The sequence below is a fragment of the Plecotus auritus genome (assembly GCF_963455305.1).
Source record: "Plecotus auritus genome assembly, chromosome: 3".
Taxonomy (NCBI): Eukaryota; Metazoa; Chordata; class Mammalia; order Chiroptera; family Vespertilionidae; genus Plecotus; species Plecotus auritus.
In genome coordinates, this window is record NC_137772.1 from 26,348,869 (window position 1) to 26,368,958 (window position 20,090).

Sequence of the window (20,090 nt, forward strand, 5' to 3'; positions counted from 1 at the left end):
AGAATTTATATAATAGGAGCCTTAGAAGGGAAGAGAGATTGAAAAACGCAAAAAACAAAAGAAAATGTACTAGCTAATTTGGCTCAGTGGATAGAGTGTTGGCCTGTGGACTGAAGGGGTCCTGGATTCTATTCTGATCAAGGGCACATACCTCAATTGGGCTGCAGGCTGCTCTGCTCTAGGCCACTGATTGGGGTGGGTGCAGGAGGCAACCAATTGATGTGTTTTTCTCACATCTATGTTTCTCTCTGTCTGTCTCTCTCTCTTCCTCTCTCTCTAAAAATCAATGGAAAAATATCCTCGGTGAAGATTACAAATAATAATAATTTTTAAAAAGAGCAAGCAGTTGCTTTAAAAAAAAAGAAAACAAAACAAAACAAAACCTTAGTAAATAATGGCCCAAACTCCACAAATTTAATGAAAATCATTAATCTACACATTATATAGGCTCAATAAACTAAGTAAGATGAAATCAGACATTCACACAGACATAGTTAACTAACTGGACAAAGGTCATAATAAAATAATAAAATAAATATTTAAAGTGGGAAGAAGAAATAATGTATAACAATGTATAGAAGAAAAATAATGCATAACAAGATTAAGAGATGACTTATCATCAGAATCAATGGAGAACAGGTAGAGTTACAAATTTTAAGTGTCAAAAGAAAATATTCTCAATCAAGAATTCTATATCCAGCAAAATGTTTCCTCAAAAGTAAAGGCAACATAAAGGCATTCCCAAATTTAAAAAAAAAATTAATAACAGAGCTGCATTACTGGAAATAAGAAAGAATAATTAAAAAATCCCTTGAGGTTGAAAAGAGATGACAGAAGATAATAACTTATGTACACAAAGACAGTCAAGAGCTCTGGTAATGAAAATTGCAAAGGTAAATATAAAACACTATCTTTTCTCCTCTTAATAAAAAAACTTGCAAAAAATAATTTAAATCTTGACATTATTATGAAGACATCTAATTTAGACAGAATGGTGTAGACCAGTGGTGGGCAAACTCATTAGTCAACAGAGACAAATATCAACAGTACAACGATTGAAATTTCTTTTGAGAGCCAAATTTTTTAAATTTAAACTTCTTCTAACACCACTTCTTCAAAATAGACTCGCCCAGACTGTGGTATTTTGTGGAAGAGCCACACTCAAGGGGCCAAAGAGCTGAGTGTGGCTCGCGAGCCGCAGTTTGCCAACCACTGGTGTAGACTATTATCTCCCAGTTTCTCCCAGCTGAGCAAAGTTATGAAAAACTATAAACCCTGAAATAATATACCTAACAAAAAATGATTATAGGAGGTTTCTAAAGAGCAGAAATCAAAGGTACCTGTACAGGTATGCTAGGATCAGAGGAATAACATAGCTGTCCAGCAATTACCAGCACCACATCCACTGGCAAAAAGTAACCCAGGTAGGGATGAAGTGAGAACACCACTAACATTCTGATGCCTAGAGTAGTAATCTGTGCCCTATAGCATGGAGTCTTCTCATTACCCAACTTGAAACAACAGGTTTCCTGGACCTAGAAAGAGCCATTGCCCCTGCTGGCAGTATCAGTGTAGCTCTGATAATATAAAACAGCCCCACCCCCTGATACCAATGTCTCCTACTCCCATAAAGGAACACTAGGCAGAATAACTCTAAAAAAGAACTTCCGCTCCCACAAACAGCATTGAGAATGTAAACAGGAATCCCACTGGCACTGAGTAGGCCAGGAAAACACTTTCTACCTATGTAGGCCCATCATCTACAATCCCCTATGCAGAGGCAGCAGGAGGACAAGGAAGGCTACTACTCCTGCAGGCAATACAGTCAGGTAGCAGTGGCATCTACAAAAGCACCAAGTGAACCAAGACTAAGAGAACATCATGAAGGCTCTGAAAACTTTTGCCATTAAATACAACTACATGACTAGGTCAATACTGATGTGCTAATAAAATTAAAATTAAAAAAAATTAAGTAGAATCCAGACTCTCATAACATACTAGTCAAAATGTCCAGAAAACAGTTGAAAATCACTTGCAGCAAAAAGGAGTAACCACTACTTGTGAAAGTGTCAGGAAGATGACAGACTGTTAGATGACTGAGGCAAGAGATTATAGGTGAAGATACACAGCAGGCCATAAAAGGCCCTAAGGAGAAGCTTGGGTGTTTATGACTCTTTGGAAAATTCAGATATTCAAAAGCATCCCTGTATATGGTGAAATAAGAAAGCTCATCAAGACATATGCTCAGTAAAGACCTGAGAACATCCTAAACTTCCACCTCACCTGACCTCTAACTTGAGAGCAAGCTTAACTAATCATTAAAGGACTGCCCTGGCATAAAACCAATCTGCAAAATCTGAAAGAGGTGTTTATTTTTTCAAATGCTGAATTTTCAACCAAAATCACAAGATTCCTCAGTCAGGTGTTATACTAAAAGTATCATAGACTAGGGGCTTACACATCAAATGAATCTCTCCATTCTGGAAGCTGATAGTCTAAGATAGAGGCTCCAGCAGATTTGGTGTCTGGTGAAAATCCTCTTTCTGGTTCATAAATGACCATCTTGCCCTCTTGGCTGAAAGGTGAAGGAACTTTCTGGAATCTCTTTTATAAGTGCCTTAATCTCCTTGAAAAGGGCTCCACCTTGATGACTCAAATCACTCTCAAATGCCCTGCCCTCCAAAAATCATCATATTATATTAGGTTTTGATATGCATTTCGGAGAAACACATGCATTGTTTATATCATGAGGCAAAGAAAGAAAGAAACAAATAAACAAAAATGGATGACCCAAAGCAACAAGATAAATTGGGAGAAACAATCCTTGAGGAAATGCAGACATACCAAAGTTTTTAAAACAACTGCCAAAAGTATGCTCAAAGAGCTAAAGGAAAACACAGACTAAGGGAAATCTGGAAAATTACATAGAAATAAAGTACATCTAACCAAAAAACATAGAAATTATAAAAAGAAACCAAATAAATTCTGGAGTTATAAAATGCATTCTTTGAGGTGAAAGTTCACTGGAAAGATTCAACAACAGATTTGAAGAGGCAGGACAAAGAATCAACAAACTGGAGGAGAGGATAATTGAAATTATCCTATCTAATAAAGAGGTAATATGCAAATTGACCATCATGCCCTCACACAAGATGGCCGCCCCCATGTGGTCACAAGATGGCCATCACAAGAAGGCCGGTAGGGGAGGGCAGTTGTGGGCAATCAGGCCAGCAGGGGTAGGCAGTTAGGGATGACCAGGGCAGTTGGGGGCAACTGGGCCAGCAGGGGAGGGCAGTTGGGGGCAACCTGCCCAGCAGGGGAGTGGTTAGGGGGTGATTGGGCTGGCAGGCAGAAGTGGTTAGGGGCTGATCAGGCAGGCAGACAGGCAAACAGTTGGGAGCCAGCAGTCCCGGATTGTGAGAGGGATGTCCCCCAGATTAGAGACAATGCAGGCTGGGTTGAGGGACAACCCTTCCCCCCCTTCCCAGTGCACAAATTTCATGCACCGGGCCTCTATTAAATTATAAAATTTAAGTACCAGGAAAAAAAAAAGAGGGACTTCTGAAATATCATTAGGTAGAAACAATATATAAATTATAGGAGTCCCAGCAAAAGAAGAGAGGTTATTTGAAGAAACAAATAATTACTAATATAAATTGACATAAGTCAAATAAATCAGAATATACTTACCAAATTTTTTTCAACTACAACATGCATTTCTATATAATTAGAGAAATCTGTAGGTGACTGAAAAAAATCCACATGAAAGTTTAAGAATTACTTAAATATATTAGTGCTTATCACTACGTCATGAATTTATTGTTGAAAAATCCAAATTCATATATATATTTATCTATCTATCTATCTATCTATCTATCCAAAGCTAGGTATCAAAGAATCATTTTCAGAATATTTCCTTGTCACCTCTTTCACAGCTGATCAACCATTTAATTTACTCAGAAAGTAACTTTCCTTTACTTTCCATTCTCTATATTTTCATTGGTTTTGAGCTATCTACATTATTTCCTTTCCTGAAAAAACAAACAAGCAAAACCCTGCCATTGACTCCCATTTCAAAAGGTGTGATTTTTTTTATTAGCTTCAATGATGCTATTATCCATTACTACGTGGTATGGTTTTATCTATGATGCTGAAAGTGTAAGGAGCATTTCTGTGTTTAGAGGGATGATATTTTAAATCACTGCAGAAAAAGGTGAGCTTCAAAATGAGCAACTCTCAAACTGCACCATAGATACCTCAAAATGAGTTTCTGGGTATGATGTCATCCATGTAGATCATAGTGGTTAAGTTAGGCAAAAATGAAAAGCCTGATGGGATGTGAATTCTGCCTTATTATTTATATGAATTAGACTCTGCCAAAATAAGAGGATAAAGAAATAATTATCTTCATGATTATTGTTATATGAAGATAACCTACGAGGAATGCACTAGGGAAAACTTGTAAGACAGCTTTGTGAACTCTTTAAGACTATCCTATCTAATAAAAGAGCAATATGCAAATTAACCATCACTCCACTCCACCCACAAGCCAAGCCCACAAGCCAATCAGGAGCAAGCATGCAAATTAACCCAACCAAGATGGCTGCAGCCACAGAGAGCAGGAGGGAGGCTTGGGTTTCCCCGGCAATGGAGGAAGCCAAGCTTTCCGCATACCCTGGCTGGCCCAGGCCTGCACTCCAGGCTACAAAGTTTCAATTATAGAAGATAAATAAATCCCAACAAAAATGGCGGCAGCCACAGAGCTGGAGAGAGCAGGAGGCTAGGGTTGCCCCCAGCGATGGAGGAAGCCAAGCTTCTGAAGCCCTGGCCTGCCTTGGCCTCCGCTTAAGGCTAAAAAGTTTCAATTATGGAAGAAAAATAAATCCCAACAGAAATGGCTGTTGCCACGAAGCGAGCAGAAAGCTTGGCTCCACTCCAGGCTACAACGTTTCAATTGTAGAAGATAAATAAATCCCAGATACCAGGGCCTCTGCTTGGGTCACTGGGGGGCATGGCTGGCCTGCAAACCACCACAGGCCCCTCTCCCAGGCCGCTCCACACCCCAAGGGAACCTCCACCCTGATCCGGGACACCCTTCAGGGCAAACCAGCTGGCCCCCACTCATGCACCAGGCCTCTATCCTATCTAATAAAAGAGTAATATGCAGATTGACCATCACTCCAACACACAAGATGGCTGCCCCCATGTGGCCAAAGATGGCTGCCCCCATGTGGACACAAGATGGCCACCACAAGATGGTGCAAAGGAGGGCAGTTGGAAGGGACCAGGCCTGCAAAGGAGGGCAGTTGGGGACGATCAAGCCTGCAGGGGAAGGCAGTTAGGGGTGACCAAGCCAGAGAGGAGGGAAGTTGGGGGCGACCAGGCCTGCAGGGAAAGGCAGTTGGGGGGGACCCAGGCCTGCAGGAGAGGGCAGTTAGGGGTGACTAGGCCTGCAGGGGAGGGCAGTTGGGGGGGGACCCAGGCCTGCAGGGGAGGGCAGTTAGGGGCAAACAGGCTGGCAGGGGAGCAGTTAGGCATCAATCAGGCTGGCAGGGGAGTAGTTAGGGGGTGATCAGGCTGGCAGGCAGAAGCGGTTAGGGGCAATTAGGAAGGCAGGCAGGCGAGCAGTTGTGAGCCAGCAGTCCCGGATTGTGAGAGGGATGTCTGGCTGCCCATTTAAGCCCGATCCCTGCAGGCCTGGTCACCCCTGGGATTGGGCCTAAATGGGCAGTCGGACTTCCCTTGAGGGGTCTCAGATTGGAGAGGGTGCAGGCTGGGCTGAGGGACACCACCCCCCCCCCGCCCGTGCACAAATTTTGTGCACCGGGCCTCTAGTTGGAGAATAAGAACTATGGGATTTATTAGAGATCAGAAAAATGATGATTACAGTAATTTAAAGAAAAAAGAAAAGTTGAGAAAGATCAGTAAGACAAAATTAGGGCTGAATGAGCACTCATTTTTGCCCACTATTTCTTGGCCTAACCTTGGAGATTTCAGGGTTTTGTTTTAAAAAATGCAGATGAAATCCCCTTATGATTTAACTGGTTGTTGTTTTTTTTTTTATCATTTCCATTAAAAATTAAGCACCAAATATTTCATGATAGTTTGCTTATACAACTCAATCCTTTCATTAAAGTCCCTAAACAAGGAAATAACACCACTTTACTGGAGGATAAACATAAACACAAATTAATTGATAAAAACAATGTATTAATGGATTGAAGGATCCAAAATCATTTCTTTGTTTTAACCAACATGTGTTAGTTGTCTAACATTCCCTGAAGTAATCCTTGTTCATTTTCTCTTTGAGATTGATTATACTTAGTTAATAATATATTCATTCATTTAATGAACAATAAACCTATAGGGTAAAGATACAGTCTATTTTAGCCAAATATATTTAAGACAAGGGTACATAAAAGAATGCCAGGAAATGTGTCTGTTGAAGGGTGAGCAGGTCCAAACAACCTCAAAAGCTATTTTATATAGTAAGAGAATGTAGTCATATAAGGAAAAAAATATTGCTTAGCTAAGTATTATGTAAAGACTAGAGGCCTGGTACATGAATTTGTGCATGGGTGTGGTCCCTCGCCCTTGCCCAGTCCCAACTGGGGAGATTGGGGCAGCTGGTCAGGGGGAGGGCCCATGGGAGGTTGGCAGGCCAGGGGGAGGGATCACGGGAGGTTGGCTGGCCTGCAGGGGTGGGGGGCAGAGGGACTATGGGAGGTTGGCCTGCCACAGGAAGTTGGCTGTGGGAGCGCACTGACCACCAGGGGGCAGCTTCTGCCCCCTGGTGGTCAGTGTGCATCATAGTGACTGGTCAACTGGTCATTCAGTTTTTCGGTCGTAAGGGCCGCTTAGGCTTTTATACATATAGATGTAATGGGCTGAATCCTTTCCTCCTAAGATTGGGGCAAGACAGAAATATCTCTTCTCACCTATTTAACATTATACTGGAGGTGCTAACCAGAACAATTAGGCTATTAAAAAAATGAAAGTTATCCTAATTAAAAAGGGAGAACATAGACTATCTTTATTCAAGTTGATATGACTTTGTAAATAGAAAATCAGAGTCCAATTAAAAAACTAATAAACAATTTCAACAAATTTCTAGAAGACAAAATCAGTACACAAAGTCAATAATTTCCTAACATTAATAATGAGAAATGCAAATTTGAAATAAAAATTAAATATGCAATAGCATTCAAATAATAAAACTCTTAAAAATAAATTTAACAAAATAAGTTTACTTGAAGACTGAACGATGCAAAACAATGCAGAAAAATATTAAAGAAAATCTAAAAAACAAAAAGCTATTCAATATTGATAGAAATAACTAATATTGTTCAATGGCAATATTTCTCAGAGGAATCTACAGAATCAACACAATCCCAGGTGGCATTTTGAGGAAACTGAAATAAATTTTAAAATTCATTTGGAATTTCATAGTAACAAAAATAGCCAGAACAATAACTAAAAAGAAGAATGTACACTTACTGATTCCAAAAATTGCTTCAAAGCTATAATAGTAAAAAAGGTGTGGTTCTAAACACTAAAACTTATGAAAGAAATATACAAATAAATTTTGTAGCCCTTGTGAGATGGTTAATTTATCTGTCACTTGACCTTGCCACATGCATACATATAAGCACACATACATATACACACACATATATGTTGGCTCTGGAAAATTATCAACCCTAAAAAAACAAAACTTATCAACTGTAGCTGCATATCAGAGAGGGTTGAAAATCAAACTCAGAATCTCATTCTATGAGTAGATTAGTTACAGCACAAATTGAATTTCCAACATCACATGGTGTCTACTGTTAAAGTGAGGGTATTAATTGGGAAAAAATGAGATCCTGAAAATTGGAATGGGGACATATGGGAAGGCTCTGATGAATCTGTGGTTACTGAACTCCTAAATTCTGGAGTCTTCTTTGCCAGTGGAAGCAGCTTTTCTGTCCTTGCATAAGGAAGTTAACCCTGCATCTTGAGGAAAATGTGATGGCTACCCCTGAGGTAGCTGTCTTAGAAGAAGACTCTAGTGATTCTCCTCAGCAAATATCTTCAATATTTATGTAAATGTCATTTGTATTTGTTATATCAAAATTTTGACATAATGGATATGGAGAAAGGAGTGTACCTGCAGACAATGAAGGTCTAGAATATCATAGGGTGGAAAAGCAGTGCCACTAACAGTTAAAAATAACAGCTTATAGTTCTGTAAATTTGAATGACTAGTTTTAAGACTTACATATAAGTCACAAGGTTTCTGGCACATCTAGCACATCTATCTATCTATGTATCATCTATCATATTAACTAATAAAAATAATTTGTCAGAAAAATACTGTTTTTATTGATGAATAGTAATAGCCATACAGTTACTCAAATAATCACCTACCTGTACACTTTGTATCTTATAGGGCAAGTCTCTTGGCTCGATACCCTCTTCAGCATATAAAAAAGCACCTGTATTCTTATGATTTACTTGATAAATCACATGTTCAAAACCAACTGAAGGTTCCAAGGGCTCAATTCCATAACTTACATTTTCAAACTGTAGTAAGCCCCTACGAATTTCAAAACACATTTTTAAAAAGTACATAAAATGCCATTTAGTCAAGTTTTAATTTAATAGCATGTAGATAATTTTCAGTCTTAGTCTTAAGTGGTAAAGTGGGAAAAAATTCCTAAGTATCCACAAACTTACTGAGTGGCACTGAATAGTAATGCAATCGGTATTAGCGTAGTTATTGATATTTCATGGTCTCCAACTATATCAAAAATCTTAATTCAGAATAAAGATAGGAGGGATTACAAGAATTTTCATATTATGCTTTCCAGAGGCAGTTTTCCACAATAAGGCATGGCTCACATTAGAACCCCTGAACATAATTTAAAATTTTAAAAAAGTTATTTCTGCAATAATACTCCATTTTCTCATTATAAAATTATATATCCCAACCTGAGTCCAGTACATGTGCTAAGGATCACCATAGAATTTGGATACCCTTCAATATACCCTTGGTAGTAGCAAAAATTCTGAAAAACAAAAGATAAAATACATATATGTTTATTAGAATTACTCATGTTAAAGGTATATTTTCAAATATTTAAACCAAATGTTAATTTGTGCATAATGTGTCAAATGCTTATTGTTTCTAAAATATATTTAAAGGATTATTAGATGAACATTTGGCTCAATTATCCAAATATGTTCCCACAGGTCCAAAAAGAATTAGGACATTTTCATATTTTTCCTATTATAAATTAAATATGACAGTCTTGGTCATTAGGAACAAGGTAATAATCTTCCAAAACTTATTTTTTCATATTCTATTGACTTAATTTTGCAAAACCAAATAAAATGAATCCAAAAGAAAAATTTTTCTTTTCAAAATTATTTGAGTGTAAAAGCAGAGTAGCTTGCATTGGATTAACTCCCTCACCAATTACAAATATAAATTCTGGAAAAATAATTTTAAAATCCAACTACAAAGGCAGGCAGAAAAAAAGTGAGAGAAGGGAATCAACACTGGAAAGAAAAACATTGTATTTAGTTTGCATTTCTATCACCTGAGGGCACCCCCAAGGCAAGGCAACACAAGGTAGCTAAAGTTCCAACAAAGAACCCAGTCTTACTGACCATGGTTTCAAGTTCCTAGAAGTTGAGGTGCATATCCAGGAAAGGAAGGAGGCACAGAGTGAGGCCCCAAAATGTGTGTTATTGATTCAGGTGTAAGTTCTTTATTTACATCTGAACTGAGAATATGTGAAAAAGATCTCAAGTAGCTTAGCAGAAACTAAGGCCAGAAAAGCCAGAACTGAGAAGACATTTTGGCTATTTCTGAACACGGGAGGGTAGTTTTGAAAGTGGCACCAGCAAAGCTCATTGTCTGGTGGAATAAGAATGAAAGCTCTTTAGACACAAGAATCACAAACTCAAGAATGTATCATTGGATATGGCCAGTATGATTTTAAAATATTAGATGTGCCCTGCTGGCATAGCTTGGTGGTTGAAAATCAACCTATGAACCAGGAGGTCATGGTTTGATTTCAGGTCCAGGCATATGCCCAGGCTGCTGATTTGATCCCCAGTGTGGGGCATGCAGGAGGCAGCCAATCAATGATTCTCTCTCATCATTGATGTTTCTGTCTCTCTCCCCCCCTCCCTTCCTCTCTGAAATCAACTTTAAAAGAAGTAAATAAAATATTAGATGTGTGAATGTGGCTCATAGTCAAGAGAAAAATCATAAAAAGAGCTAATCCTAAAATATTCCATGACTTTGGAATTAATAAAAAAAAAGAGAGAAAAAGAAAAAAGAAAGAAAAAGAAAAAAAGAAAAAAAGAAAAAAGGCAATCCTAGAGGCAGCAGAAGGTAGTAGCTGCTATCTTCTGCTACCTAATAGTCACATGGTCCAGACTTCTGGCAGGCTAAAGATGACATTCAAGTTATGAGTTGCGTTTTTAGAGGCATAAGCTCCCCATCTTCAAACTAGCTAGTTCAATATTAAACTACTTTTTTCTTTCTAAAATGCAAACTCCTGCTCAGTATTCCTTTGGGCCAGTGCACACAGGCTGTCAGACTCAAGGAAAAATATTGGGAATCCAGTAACAACAGTATCATCGAGAATACAAGTGACGGTGGCTGACTCCCTTGCTATGGCAAGTTCTGAATAAATAGCTTTTGCTTATTCTCATTTGTTTGGTTTTTGTTCATTTCCACAAGATATAAGCAACTCAATACATCATAATAAACTGATGGAAACCAAAAATAAAGGGAAAAATCTTAAAATAAGCTAAAGAAAAGTAGCATATAACATTCACAGGAATAATAATGCAAACAATAATATATTTCACTATATACTTCTTTAGACAGATATAGATATAGATATAGATGATGTAGATGATATAGATATAGATGATATAGATAGATATAGATATAGATATAGATATAGATATATAGATATAGATGTAGATGTGTAGATTTAGATGTATAGATGTAGGTATATGTAGGTAGAGAGCCAGATTAAAATGCTTAAATAGAATGAAAGCTCTGGCTCCTAAAATTATGTATTAAGGTAAATCATTCTTTAAAATGAAGATGTGGAGAATTGACTTTAGTATGACAACATGAAGAGTGCCACAAATCGGCTCCCTAGCAAAATAAATGAAAATTATAAATAAACAACCATTTAAATCCTCTGGAAATGTTTGAAAAGACAACTGTCCTAAGAGAAAATGAATAAACAGCTCTTCAATGAAACTTATGAATATTCAGGAAGAAAAGTGGAAGCCTGTGTTAATTTGAGCCAAAACAGACCCTCTTTTCCCACCTCCAAGCTCAGTGAGATGTAGCAGGCTGCTGTGAGGATAACATGACATCCTCTTTTACAGTTAACTGTTTGTTTACTTTTTTAGTAAGTAGAAAGAGTACACTCTAAAATAATAATAGAGAGTATAGCAAGTAAGTACATAAATTAGTAATATAGTCATTTATGATCATTATCAATTATTATATACTGTGCATCATTGTATGTGCTATATTTTTATACAACTAGGTTTATTTACACAATAGGTTTGTTTACACCAGCATCACCACAAACACATGAGTAATGCATTGCCTACAACATTATGATGGCTATGGGGTCACTAGATGTTAGGAATTTTTCAGCTCCATTATAAGCTTATGGAACCACCACAGTATAGGTGGTCAGTTGTTGACCGAAACATCGTTACATGGCACATGACTATACTGGTTACATTCGAGGCCTTCAACAACTTACTATATTCAGGACATTAATAAAGCATTCTTTGCTTTGTCTTTTTAATCACACATTTATCTTGCATAGTTACCTCCTGGGAGGTAGGAAGTAGAGTTAGGTATAGCAAAATTATGTAAAATTTAGGCATGGAATATTGTGGTTGTATATCTCTTTGTCCCTCTGATTCTAACTCTTTTCTCTCTTATACTCACACACATATACATGCCACAAGCATGCGCACACACAGACACACACACGTATCTATCTATCTATCTATCTATCTATCTATCTATCTATCTATGTGTGTGTATATATATATGTTTATATATATATATATATATATATATATATATTTGACTATGCATTATTAAACATCTGTATAGACTATTTCATATATAACTCACATATATTTGCCCAGTATGTTCAGCAAAATGTAAAGCAATTATTCACTATATCTATTATTTTTTTTCTGTTAAAATCTTCATCTCTATAAAAATGCTTTAATTTCAGAGTATTAGTAGATTCTCCACATAGAAACCAGTAATGCAAATGGAAAAAAACAACAGGAATTGGTAGGATAGGGCAAAGGTAAAAAGAAAAATGGCATTTCAGGTATGGGTAATTCATGCAATTCTATGAACACTTCTCTATTATTCTTACAATAAATTATTGACATGCCTAGCCAGCATGGCTCAGTGATTGAGTGTTGAATTTGTCAGGGCGCATGCCCAGGTTGCAGACTGGATCCCCAGTGTCAGGTATGCAGGAGGCAGCAGATCAATGATTCTCTCTCATCATTGATGTTTTTATCTCTCTCTCCTTCTCCCTTCCTCTCTGAAATCAATAAAAATATATTTAAATAACTATAGACATTATACAATGAAGCTCCAAGTGTTCCAAATATATGAAAATTTAATACATTCCTAAATGTGCTTGCAATTCCATATGTATTCACTAGGTCCCTGAAAATACTTCAGAAAAGTATTTGAATTCTCCTTTTCTTCCCTGATTTAGCTTTCCTAACATAAGTCATGCTTTTTCATTTGAAGTATGTAACAACATAGTCAACCCGTTGGCCACACAAGTACATATGTACATCATCATTAAATAATAGCTTAAAAACATCAGAATCATTTTTGGTTTGGATAATCATCTGTTTAATAAGACTTACTGAATATACACATAAAAATATAAATGGTTAAATTCATACCAAAACAAACATAACTTCAATTCTTTATACTCCAGCAACAAGTGGACCCTAAGTAAGGTGATCACAGAAATTCACCTAATAAATGTAAAACAGACACTAAAATTCATACCTGAACCTGTTGTTCAAAAGGCTTCATATATCCAGTGCCATTATAACCATAAACTCTAAAAGTAGGAGGCAAGAAAGCTCTGCAAAATAGAGAGAGTGTTTAATGAAAAATTTGTTTCCTAAGCTTTTATTTTTAAAATATATTAATTTTGTTACTAGAGGCCCGGTGCACAAATTTGTGCACAGGTGGGGTTGCTAGGCCTGTCTAGTGATCATGGCCAATAGGGGCCAGGCCAATCAGGGCTGACCAATCTGGGCCTGCAGGCCAGGGGGAGGAACAAGGAGGGAACGTGGGAGGTTGGTCACTGGCCCCAAGGAGGTAACCAGCCCTCAGCCCCCTACCCAGGAATGGGGCTGAGTCCACCCCCACCCACCCCCTGCTCCCTATCCCAGCCTGGGGCCCAAAGGCCCTGGCAGGGTCGGGAGAAGAGGTGACAGTCTCTGGGCCAGGCACAGAAGGAACAGATACTGGATGCTGATGCCTCTGTTGGTGCTCACCACCATGTGGTTCCCCGCCTACCCCTCCTCCTTCCCTCATTGCTGTGCCACCACGGCATCAGGGAGGTAGACTGATTGGGGCCTGCTAATCAGGGGAAGGGATGGGGGGAGGGATCACAGGCTGTGGGAGTGCACTGACCACCAGGGGGAAGCTCTTGGCTTGAGCGTATGCCCCCTGGTGGTCAGTGTGCATCATAGCAACTGGTCTACTGGTCGTTCCGGTCATTCTGGTCATTTGGTCGTAATGATCGCTTAGGCATATATATATATACATACATATATATATATATATATATATATATATATATATATATATATATAAAATTTATTATAAATAGGTAGGTTAATGAGAGAGAGAGAGAGAGAGAGAGAGAGAGAGAGAGAGAGAAAAGATTCTCTGATTTTGTTCTCATTTTACTCAAATATCCTATTTGCCAGTCCTCCCCTCACACACTTTACACTTTACTGTCACACTGTCCTTCTAGCATTTTTATTTTTAATACAACAGGCAAGCTTTTGCCTCAGGGTATTTATACAAGTTACCCCTGGGATGTTCTTCAGCATGGCTCATTGTCTTATTTACTTCAAGTCTGTCCTTATATATCTTCTCAGTGAGGCTTACATTAATACATTTATAAAAAAATGCAAGTTTCCTAATTATCAAGCACTAGATTTCCAAAAGATATTTTTATTTTCTCTATAGTTTTGCTTAAACATTTTTAACACTCTTCCTATATGCTTATTTATTAAATTGTTATTAGAATCATCTACTAACCATATGAACTCAGAGATTCAAATTCATTTTGTTTACTAATGCATCTCAAGCACTTAGAAGAATATCTAGAAAGTAGCAAATGGTCAATAAAAACTGAACTAATATGACATCAATTTAACAGATTAGATGGACATCCCATATTAAAATATATTATTTATAAATGATCAGAATATGTTTAAAAGGCTCTATAAAGAGAAAGATAGGTGTAGGTATCCCATTTTCATTTTCCCACACAAGTATAACATAAAGATTGTGACTGCCATGCAGTCTGGATTCATTAAAAGAACAGGTCCAAGAACCAAGCCACTGACAAGCAGAGCAAACATTTTTGTCTTCTTGTATAACAAAAGAAAATGACCAATGGTGAGGTGGGACTCCAAAGAAAATAATAATTCTGAGTTGAAAACTGTAAAGAAATTTAGCAGGAGATATGCAGGCACTGTTTTGTGGCAGAAAAAGAAAGAATACAAATATCCATGTTTGCCCCAGGGAGGAAGCCACTATTTGGAAGCCTAGAAACAAGCAGGACTTTGGGAGTCATACAGGTATGGAGTAAAAATATTATACATTGAAATGCATCAAAACATAATCCTTTCCTGTAAAGTCATCTGCCAAATTTTGATGCCACACAGAGAGGCCAAGGAGCTAAATAAACTTAAAATTTTAAAATTGACAATACAGAATTACTGAATATACTCTATGTAATTCAAGCATGATAAAAGAAAGAAAAAAAATCACACCTAAATATATTTTAAAAGACTAATTAAGACTAAAATAAAACTTTCAAAGTATCAAGAAAAAAAAGATGTTACCTCTAAAGAAACACCAATAAGATTGATTGCTACTTGTCAATAGAAATGAAGAAAGCCAGAAGACAATGAAATGATAATTTTAAAGAATTAAGGTCATTTTCTTAAATGACACCCTAAAATTTGTTCTAGCAAACTAGAGGCTCGGTGCACAAAATTCATGCACGTGGAGCAGGGGGTTGTCCCTCAGCCCAGCCTGCACCCTCTCCAATCTGGGACCCCTTGAGGTATATTCAACTGCCAGTTTAGGCCCACCTATGGGATTGGGCCTAAACCAGCAGCCGGACATCCCTCTCACAATCCAGGACTGCTGGCTCCTAACCACTCACCTGCCTGTCTGCCTGATTGCACCTAAACACTTCTCCCTGCCAGCCTAATCACCTCCTAACTGCTCTCCTGCCGGCCTGATTGATGACTAACTGCTCCCAACTGCCCTCCCTTGCCGGCCTGATCACCCCCAACTGCCCTCCCCTGCCAGCCTAATTGTCCCCAACTGCCCTCCCCTGCTGGCCTGATCACTCCCAACTGCCTTGCCCTGCAGGCATGTTCACCCCCAACTGCCCTCCCCTTCTGGCCATCTTGTGGCAACCATCTTGTGGTGGCCATCATCTTGTGGTGGCCATCTTGGGACAACACGTGAGGGCGGCATCTTGTGGTGGCCATCTTGTGATGACATCACGTGAAGGCATAGCGTGAGGGCGTGACGCCAACTAGACTTATATTATATAGGATATAAAATAATATTGACTTTATTAAAAATAACAGTAATCTCTCATTGGGGTTTAAAAGTAAACAGGACATAAAAAAAAATGATAGGTAGAAAAGGCAACTGGAATAAAAAAGTTGAATGATCGCCGTAGCCAGCTTAGCTCAGCCAATAGAGTGTCGGCCTGCAGACCAAAGGGTCCCGGGTTCAGTTCCAGTCAAGGGCACATACCTTCGTTGCAGGCTCTTCCCCAGCCCCAGCCCTGGTCAGGGCTCATGCGGAGGCAACCACAAATCGATATGTGTTTTTCTCACATTAATGTTTCTCTCTGTCTTTCCCTCTCTTCCACTCTCCCTAAAAATCAATGGAAAAATATCCTTGGATGAGGATTAACAAACAAACAAAAAAATTTAAATGATTTAAGAATATAGGGAAATTGGTAAAAGTAAAAGTGTTTTTTAGATACAATAACTCAGGCATTAATATTTTAATCTAAAGAAACTACTGAAAGAAGAGTAAAAGGATGTATAACAAAAAATTTAAGAGAGGAGACATGGTATAATATAAAAAATAGATTCATGAATTACTACATCATTATTAATTATATTACTATATATTCTATACCTTTTTTTCTAATATAAGAAAGAGCTTAAGAAACCAACTACTATTACTGCATTATTTTTAATATGCATTTTTATTTATTTCAGAGAGGAAGGGAAAGGGAGGGAGAGAGAAAAACATCAGTGATGAGAGAGAATCATTATTCAGCTGTCTCCTGCATGCCCCCTACTGGGGATAGAGCCCGCAACCTGGGCATGTGCTCTAGACCAGAATTGAACCCAGAATCCTTCAGTCCACAGGCCCATGCTCTATACACTTAGCAAAACTGACTAGGGCTATTACTGCATTTTAATTCAGGTCTTCTTATATTTCTAAACAATTATACTTTACATATTTCACAATATATAAAACATTCAATAAATATTGTGCTTATGATACTCATAGTTATTCATAGGATGCTTTAAGCGTGACCACTGGCTCACTCTCATGTGCATCACTTGGCATTACAAAATAGTGGCTGACAGTAAGATTCTATCTGGATTTTCCCAATATATCTCTTGCAAAAATGCAGCATTTTTTTTTCCTTAGGAAGAAGTAATTTTGAGTCTTCCTTTAAACTGATATCATCCATTTTACATAAAACAACATTTTCCAAGCTTTATAATGTATGAAAAGATTGCTACTATGAATTCTAGAAATGGTACACATACCTCTCTCTCTCTCTCTTTTTTTTTAAATTTAGTAACTAGAGGCCTGGTGCACAAAATTCATGCACAGGGTGGGGCAGGGGTGTTCCTTCAGCCCAGCCAGCACCCTATCCAATCCAGGACCCCTTGGATAATGTCTGACTGCCCGGGATTGGGCCTAAACCAGCAATCAGACATCCCTTTCACAATCCTGGACCGCTGGTTCCTAATTGCTCACCTGCCTGCCTGCCCAGTCACCCCTTACTGCCCCCCCCCCCCCCGCCTTGCCAGCTGAGTTGCCCCCAACTGCCTCCCCTGCTGGCCTGGTCACCCCACACAGCCTGCTTGTTCAGTCATTTGGTCGTTCCTCACTAACACCCCTGCTGGCCTGGTCGCCCTAGGCAGCCTGCTGTTCAATCGGCCCTCACTAACCTCCCTGCCACCCTGGTTGCCCCACACAGCCTGCTTGCTCAGTCGTTTGGTTGTCCCTCGTCCAACAGCCTGCTGTTCAGTCGGCCCTCACTAATCCCCCTGCCGGCCTGGTTGTAGGCAGCCATCTTGTGAGGGTGTAAGGGTCAATTTGCATATTACCTCTTTATTATATAGGATGTCACTTGCAGACTTCTGCCTATCATTATTTTTGAAAAATTATTCTTATCATTTAAAAAAGGACCATTAAAATTTTAATGTTTCTTTATTCCTTAGTATGTTGTGCTTATTTCCCCCAAATTTATTAGCTGGCATGGAATTGAATTTGGCTAATTACAATTACATTCTAAATCTGTAAGACATTCTGACATTGTATGTAAACTCTAAAAAAATTATCACTATTCTTTTCACCTTAAAATCCTCTATGTTCTTTCAAATAAAATTGGATATAAAGAAGCTAAAACACAAGTCATCAAGTTTTGATAAAGATAGAAAATTATCAAAATTCATCCCCTATGAAACAACATGGATAACCAAAACAGAAATCTGGTTCTACAGGAAGGAGAAAGGTGGGAGCTTACACTGTGGATTCAAGTTCTTTAGTATATAAGTTCAAGATTTACTATATAAATTTTTAAGATTTTTAAAGGATAAAATAAAAGACAATGAAAAGCCAGTAACTTGAAACATTTACAAATGCAAAATAATGACATTCTGGATAATTATAAATGACTAGAGACCCAATGCACAAAATTCATGCAAGAGTAGGCCTTCCTTCCCCTGGCTGCCAGCACCGGCTTCCCTCTGGCACCTGGGACCTGGTCTTCCCTCACAACCCCAGCTTTGTCCAGAAAGTCATCTGGAAGAATGTCTGGTCAAATAGCATATTATGCTTTTATTATTATAGAGTAGTGGCCCGGTGCACAAAATTCGTGCATGGAGGGTAGGGGGGCCCTCAGCCTGGCCTGCACCCTCTCCAATCTGGGATCCCTCTCACAATCCACAACCATTGGTTTCTAAGCGCTCATCTGCCTGCCAGATGCCCCTAACTGCTCCCCTGCCAGCCTGATGGCCTTAACCGCTCTCTCCTCCTGGCTTGATCCCCATAACTGCCTATGTGCTCTCCCTTCTTCTCTGCACCTTCACATCCAGTGCAGGAGTGCTGAGAGCTCTCCACCAAGGCCCCGCCCCCATCCTGATGCCCCCTCTGGGCCGGGTGGTGCCCCCAGCCTGTGCACGCCTCCACCAGGGGGGGGCCGCCCCCTGCGGCAGCCTCATGTCCCGGTGGTGTAAGTCCCCGCCCCCGTCCCCGCCCACCAGCTCCTGTGTGTGCGCAGCCTGGCTTTGACTGTGACACTGTTAGGACCAATTGCACAGTGGTCGGCAAACTCATTAGTCAACAGAGCCAAATATCAACAGTACAATGATTGAAATTTCTTTTGAGAGCCAAATTTTTTAAACTTAAACTTCTTCTAACGCCACTTGTTCAAAATAGACTAGCCCAGGCCATGGTATTTTGTGGAAGAGCCACACTCAAGGGGCCAAAGAGCCGCATGTGGCTCGCGAGCCGCAGTTTGCAGACTACGGAATTAGCATATTACCTCTTTATTATATAGATGATTATAAACAGAAAAAAGACAGGTAGTAAAATAATGTAGATCACCTACTTTTGCATCAGGTTCACCATATATGTTTTCCCATCGATTACAACACTGTAAGACACCTAGTAGGACCGTATATTAAAAAAAAAACAAAACAAAGTAAAGTGAGAAGAATATTAAAAAGAAAAACTATCATTTTATATTGACAATAATTGCACTCTAAAACACACTACTACAATAAAAAGAAAATTTAATATTGATGTATTTCAATTTCTGCATGCTGAAGTACATTGTTTTAACCATTTTCTTCTCTTAATATCTGAAAATTATTAATTTCTGAAGGATATTTCATTTGGGTAAATTACTCTTTAATGCAAATTTATTTAAAGTCAGACAATTAAAGCTTTAATTTTATTGTATGCTCATCCCCATTGTTGAGTTTGAGAGTCTATCAGTGTACTACTTATTTCTTATTTCTTTTTTTTTTAAATTAAGGTATTATATGTGTACATATCTTACCATTGCCCCCCCCCACCCCACTCCCATACATGCCTCACCCCCCAATGTTTTGCATCCGTTGGTTACTCTTATATACATGCATATAAGTCCTTCAGTTGATCTCTTATTTCCCCACCTCTCCCTAACCTTACTGCTGTAATTTGACAGTCTGTTTGATGCTTTACTGCCTCTGTATCTATGTACTACTTATTTCAACGTAGATGATTTTAGATGTCTGGCTGCCTTTAAGATGTCTTCTTGGCTTTGGTATTCTGATTTCACTGTCAAGGTGTTACTTGATTTTTATATACTCTGTTATGTGGTATTTGATCTAAGGATTCTTTTAAAATCATTTCACAGTTAATATATGCTTAATACAATCTCTTCAGGTTTTTTGTTTATTTTTTTTTTCAGGAATTCCAATTATTCTACACT

General features: G+C 38.6%; 1 protein-coding gene across 1 annotated transcript in view; it reads right to left on the reverse strand.

The window, feature by feature from the left end:
- The window catches only part of LOC308243475 (disintegrin and metalloproteinase domain-containing protein 2-like), a gene marked incomplete at both ends in the record, with an annotated part of 64,742 nt that extends 45,389 nt beyond the window's left edge, over positions 1–19,353 (reverse strand). Inside the window, 6 exon segments of the mRNA XM_080659020.1 lie at positions 3,691–3,747; positions 8,410–8,578; positions 8,974–9,050; positions 13,094–13,172; positions 19,224–19,279; positions 19,282–19,353. Coding sequence (XP_080515146.1) covers positions 3,691–3,747; positions 8,410–8,578; positions 8,974–9,050; positions 13,094–13,172; positions 19,224–19,279; positions 19,282–19,353 — 510 coding nt within the window.
- Positions 19,354–20,090: the final 737 nt, after the last annotated feature.